The sequence below is a fragment of the Hyposmocoma kahamanoa genome, unplaced genomic scaffold, assembly GCF_003589595.1.
Source record: "Hyposmocoma kahamanoa isolate Upper Pololo Valley unplaced genomic scaffold, ASM358959v1 100021, whole genome shotgun sequence".
Lineage (NCBI taxonomy): Eukaryota > Metazoa > Arthropoda > Insecta > Lepidoptera > Cosmopterigidae > Hyposmocoma > Hyposmocoma kahamanoa.
The window spans coordinates 10,423,752-10,429,751 of NW_020653200.1; the positions used below are offsets into that span (position 1 = coordinate 10,423,752).

At 40.3% G+C, this 6,000-nt stretch overlaps 1 protein-coding gene across 1 annotated transcript in view; it reads right to left on the reverse strand.

Annotated features, from left to right (window-relative positions):
• The window catches only part of LOC113225570 (PDF receptor-like), a 41,590-nt gene extending 35,855 nt beyond the window's left edge, over positions 1-5,735 (reverse strand). The window contains exons 1-2 of the mRNA XM_026457902.1: positions 5,702-5,735; positions 5,443-5,603 (exon numbers count right to left, since the gene is read on the reverse strand). Coding sequence (XP_026313687.1) covers positions 5,443-5,603; positions 5,702-5,735 — 195 coding nt within the window. The remainder of the gene's footprint in view (positions 1-5,442; positions 5,604-5,701) is intronic.
• Between the last annotated feature and the right edge of the window lie 265 nt (positions 5,736-6,000).

Genomic DNA, 6,000 nt, shown 5'->3' on the forward strand with positions numbered 1-6,000 from the left:
TTTCATATCCTCATCGGATTTGAAATTTCTTTTTCGATTTCCTGCATTGCAATTGTTGTGTGAATTTACTTACCATGGCGTATGAAAATAATTTCGATTAAATGATAGCATACTTTAGGAAACACAAAAACATATAATTAGTGGTATCGCGAACGATATCCCGATAGAGAAACATCGTCTCGATTTGTTTTGAAAAGTTTGGTGGATAATTTGAAAATAATTTGGATTTTTATAAACCGTCGCTTCGCCCAGCCACAATACCAAATGACAAACGTTAACAATGATTAACTCGACATTTTGATTTACTTTGAGGCGAACTCGAAGAGTTGAGTAAAGGAAGGTGAAGAAGAAATTGGAATTTCAAGAAGCAAATACACCGCACATTGAAGAATATATCATATAAATATATAATATATAATAATAATACAAATTCAAACTTGAATTTGTATTTTTCCAATATGCGGTTTTTGAACCAATTACCCATCAACATACTCTTCTTGGTGGGTAATTGGTTCAAAAATCGCCCGAGTGAAGCCGAAAGCCGACTTATTTTCTTCCATCAAACCGATTTTGTTCCGTGGCTTAGTTGGTATAGCGTCTGGCACGGTATGCAAGAAGACGTCGGTTCGAATCAGACCGGATCGAAGGAATGTTTTCTGAGTGTTTTTTCTGAGTGTTCGATCTTTGTATTAATAATTATAACAAAGTAGTGGAGTAATTTCACAAAAAATAATTGAATATCAATTCAATAAAAATTTAATTAATACAATGAATAGCGACATCTCTCGCCAGGACTGGTAGCTGTAAAGGTACTAACTGGGTGATAAATCTGCAATAGATTTCTCATAGATGGCGCTACGACTAAAAAGTCGTTGAAAGACCAAGTACAAAGACACGACGCAAGCACATAGAAAAATTCGTGAGGTCCGTTGGTTCGTTCCGTGGCTTAGTTGGTATAGCGTCTGGCACGGTATGCAAGAAGACGTCGGTTCGAATCCGACCGGATCGAAGGAATTTTTTCTCAGTGTTCGATATTTGTATTAATAATTATAACAAACTAGTGGAGTAATTTCACAAAAAATAATTGAATATCAATTAAAAAAAAAAATTTAATTAATGTAAAGATATAGTTTACAGGAACCAGTATGAGAGTGTGCAGGAGTTACAAACTGAACTTAGACTTATTATTTTAAACATTCACCATGGAAACATAAATAAATCAACGTAAGCGAAATTATGAAAAGGGTGAGATTTTGTACGTTACAGAAAGGAAGACTAAGAAATTTTAATTAAATTTCTTAGTCTTTCTTTTATTTAAGATGGTAGGTTATTTAGAAAAAAACAATGCTTATGATTGAGACTCGAGAAGTACATATGTACACTTACAGATGTTTTTCACATTTGGCGGGTTCAATTCTCGGTTCAGAGAGGCTATTATTTAAAAATCTTTGAATGCAGTTTGAATTGTTTTTAAAAACGAAATGAAGTCTTCTTTCAGTAAAATTTTCTACCTACGGTATTTAAGGTACTTTCCCTCCGTGTGTGTGATTTGAATATACGCCTTGTATATTAAATGTATAAATATAATGTGTGAGTGTGCAAGGACGAGGGAATAGTACGAACATTGGAAGAGTATTGGTATGCTGGCATAGCGATTTTTAAGTACAAAGTTTTATTTTACAAATGAAACCTTATGGGTCATAAAAATTAACGAAAAAAATATAGCGTGGAAAAGTGCTTTAAATATTGTAGATAGGATATTTTGCTTCATGAAGACGTTATTTTATTTTTAAAAGTAAATATTACTCGTAACATTAATTAATTCCAAACCTACAAAGTTTAATGGATCGGAGTGTGCAACGTTACTTTCTAATTCTTAATATGTTCTTAATACATAGTTTTATTCAGTATCTCAAACGTTCTCAACATTCAGACAAAAATGCTCACAATGTTTCGTATAATTTATTTGTGTCATATGTGTTGTTCTTAGTCAACATTTTGGAATTTTAATTTTAACTTTTTTACTCAGGTGTGTGAGAGTGTTTAATATTTTTTGTGTGATCAGAAGATAAGAGAAGCGAGGGCTTCATAGTTTCTGTAGCTGAATTTGAAATGTTTATTTTATTATAAATTTGTATTTTTCACTGTATTGCGTGTCAAATAAAATCATTTTAATTTTAATGTGTCATAGCGGTTAGCTTTATTAATTAAATGATTTTTTACTATTAAGACTATTGCGTCCTACATGTTTCACTAAAGTCAATTAACTGTTAATAATTATTCATCTATCCATGATAAGAGGCTGTGCGAGAACGTACTGTGCAATTTTCATTCGAATGTTATTGTGTAGTCATTAGATTTTTAAATCGTATTAGAGAGAAATACAGTAAAATGTGGGTTTTGTTAATAGTATTACACCAGCTCTCCAGCTTGTTTACTCGGTCAACATTGCCAGGAATTCTGCTTTTGAATTCTATTATAAAATTATGGTAAAGTCAATCAGACAGCTTTCGTGAAGACGACAAATAGTGTATGAAAAGTGCACTCTCGTTAGCGTAGCACTCGCGTACGCGCATGTTAGCATTTCTGACTTTACTTTAGATATATTGGCACCTACACAGGGTGCAAGTGTGCCTACTTGCTCCCCGAATAGTGGGCGCCGCATCGGCGTTGGGCAGGTTCCTGCCCAACCTCGGGAGGCCGGGAGCCCCATGCAGAAGGCTATACGCCGGGGTGACCCGGAGTATGGCCTTATACGGGGCTCCCATTTGGAGTGGGGCCCCAGAGGGTGGTCGCCCTGTGAATGTGCAGGGCGTAAATGACGGTGGCCTGCGCTGCCGCATGCGTCCTCGCCGGTACTCCGCCGTGGGACCTCGAAGCCGAGGTCCTGGCGGAGGTCCGCACCTACCGGCGGGGAATGAGGGACCGAGGCGAGCGACCCGCTCCCCAAGAGGTGAAGCGGGAGCGCCGCCTCGCGGCGCAGCGCATGCGGGACCGGTGGAAAGAGGGCTTGGCGGATCCCCCCTATGGTGCTCGTACCATAGAGGCGATTCGCCCTGTCCTCGTACAGTGGGTAAACCGGTCCCACGGGCCACTGTCGTACCACCTTGTGCAGGTGCTGACCGGGCACGGCTGCTTCGGTCACTACCTGCACAAGGTGGCGAGGAGGGAACCGTCACCGTCGTGCCACGAGTGCGGCGCTGCGGATGACACCGCGCAGTACACCCTAGAGGTGTGTAGCCGGTGGGATGAGCAGCGCCGCACTCTGACGGGAACTATAGGGCAGGACCTCTCGTTGCCGAGGGTGGTTGCCGCCATGCTATGCCGTGTAGGCCTTCCAGTGTGGAGGGAGAGTCCCCACATAACCCCTGAGTCTCCCTGGGCCCAGGGGTATCCATAAAGATTTCCCCCGTCAAAAAAAAAAAAAGTGTGTATACGCGAATACTCTTTTTTTTTTTTTTTTTTTATACATGACAGGCAAATGACTCCACTCCACCTGATGTTAAGTGGAAAGTGGTATCCAAACGTGAAGGAACCTAGTGCAGCGATGAAACCCTCACTGCACTAGCCACCTCCACCCTGCCTGCCTACAATATGCCTCTTCACGCCTCGTTTGAAGGACCCCATATCATAAGAGGGAGGGAAGACATGTGCCGGAAGGGAATTCCATTTGTCAACCGTGCGGCAGAGAAAGGAGCCACCAAACCTTTTAGTACGCGATGGAATGCGGCAGGTAGTGAAACGGTGACTACGAAGGCCAGCACGCGTGCTTCTGAGCAGGAACGGGGAAGGGGGGATGAGGTTGAACAGCTCTTCAGAGCACTCATCATGGTACATGCGGTAAAAGGCGCTAAGCGATGCAACATCTCTACGCAGTTGCAGAGGTTCAAGGCGTGATGAAACCTCTTCGTCGCCTATAATTCGAGTAGCACGACGCTGTAATTTATCCAAGGCATCGAGTAGGTACTTGGCGGAGCCGTCCCACAAGTGCGAACAATACTCAACGCAAGACCGGACCTGTGTTTTGTACAGCAGGCATAACTGGTCCGGCGTGAAAAAACGTCGCACCTTGTTCAGGACTCCGAGTTTCCGTGAGGCGGTTTTGATCACAGATTCGATGTAGCTCCTTGGATTCAAATCACAGCAGATTTCCATACCGAGCAAGGTAAAACTGCTCTGAGGTGAGAGTGCTGTGCTCATCAGAGAAGGCATGGGAAGGAACGGCGACAATTTTGTTGTTAACGCGCAAATCTGTGTTTTCTTGGCGTTGAACTCAACAAGATTTCTAGATCCCCATGCAGAGATGAGGTCCAATATCCTATTGAGCTCACCGACAAGATTAGATCGCTCTCTGTCAGTATCGGCGCGCCCAGCTGCGGGGAATCCGTGATATCCCCCATGAACAGTGCTATCATCTGCATAACAATGAATATTCCCAAGTGGAAGCATATCATTGATATGCAGAAGGAAAAGCGTGGGAGATAGGACGGATCCCTGCGGTACGCCGGCGTTCACATTCACGAACCTCGAAATGCTGCCGTCAGAAACGACGCGAATTCTCCGCTCACGAAGGTAAATACAGGGTAACAGGTTGACCGAGATAAATATTTAAAACGAGTAGCTGATATTGAATCCGAATGTATAAAAATGTTTTTTTTAGGTAAGCATTATTACACTTGAAATCGTCACATTGGTTAAACTCTACCCGCTCATTCGTAAGACAGATTTCCCTGAGAAGAATGAGCAAGAAACTCTAGGGGTTGCTCTTTGTAAACAATACCTGAACACATTCAACATTTACAATATTTTTTTTTTTGCTTTCAAACATCAGAGATCGAGACTACCTCCATGAGCTAAACGGGTTACTCCCACGAATTTTTGTCGTCCAAGTACGCAGAAGTTATATAATAACCTTTAGTATAAAGTTTACGTTTCACTATAGTTTTAAACCTCGTGAATGGCAAATTTTGTATATCAACCGGAATTTTGTTATAGAAGCTAGCATTGCCCCTTGAATGAATTTGTGACTTTGTGAAGACGACTATCAAGAACAACTACTTTATTTTTATTCCTCGTATTAATGTTATGTCTGTCACTATGTTTCATAAAGAAATTACTATTCCTCTTAACATAAATTTTCATAAATGTACTGTGACGCTAGTGTAAGAATGTTGTTGAATGAATGAGTTGTTGATGTTGTTTTATTCATTACGTCGTGGGCCTGGTGGTAAGCGACAGGCCTGTCATTACGTCATTACAGCTGCAGTGCTGGTCAGAGGCTTTCGATATCGCTTTGAAGGTTTTTGATATCTCTTATATTTTTGGAATAAACGCTTGGGGACATTTATCGATTACACCCTGTATATTATATTTTTGAAGGAAAATTAAAAAACATAGTTTGATAAGTAGCACATTTAAACATACAGTACACATTGTGCTTACCTTGGCTTGATCGTCGTTGTCATGCTCGTAGACCTTAACGAACAAAATCTGGACCTCTGATGGAAAACATGGAGTGTAATTTGTCCAGCCCAGTGAGCTCTCTTCACCTATCTTCCTGCCCTGCCAGAGTCCACCTTCGCCGCAACGGCGATATGCGAACCCTGAATCCAAGAGAAATATTTGTGGAAATGTTCTCAAAATAGCAACTTTTATAAAGTAAACTATTGCGTGTGTATCATGAGGATATAATAAATCGTACCGATGTGGTTACTTGCCAATATTTGATGCTTCATGTTAACATTCAATAAAACAAACATTTCTTTAAAACATATTTTTGTGTTTCTCATTTCAGAGTTTATAATTTTATAAAAAAATATTGAAAAGATATGCATCCACTATGTCTGAGTACTCACTTTATTACACTAATACTATGCGTATATGTAAATTAAAATTCATAATTGATTTATTGTTGCGCTTTGGCATATAAAAATGATTGAGATAGTTTTTGTAGTTCTTACTTTAATAAACTTTTACGATTCTAATTTATAAATTTTCTCT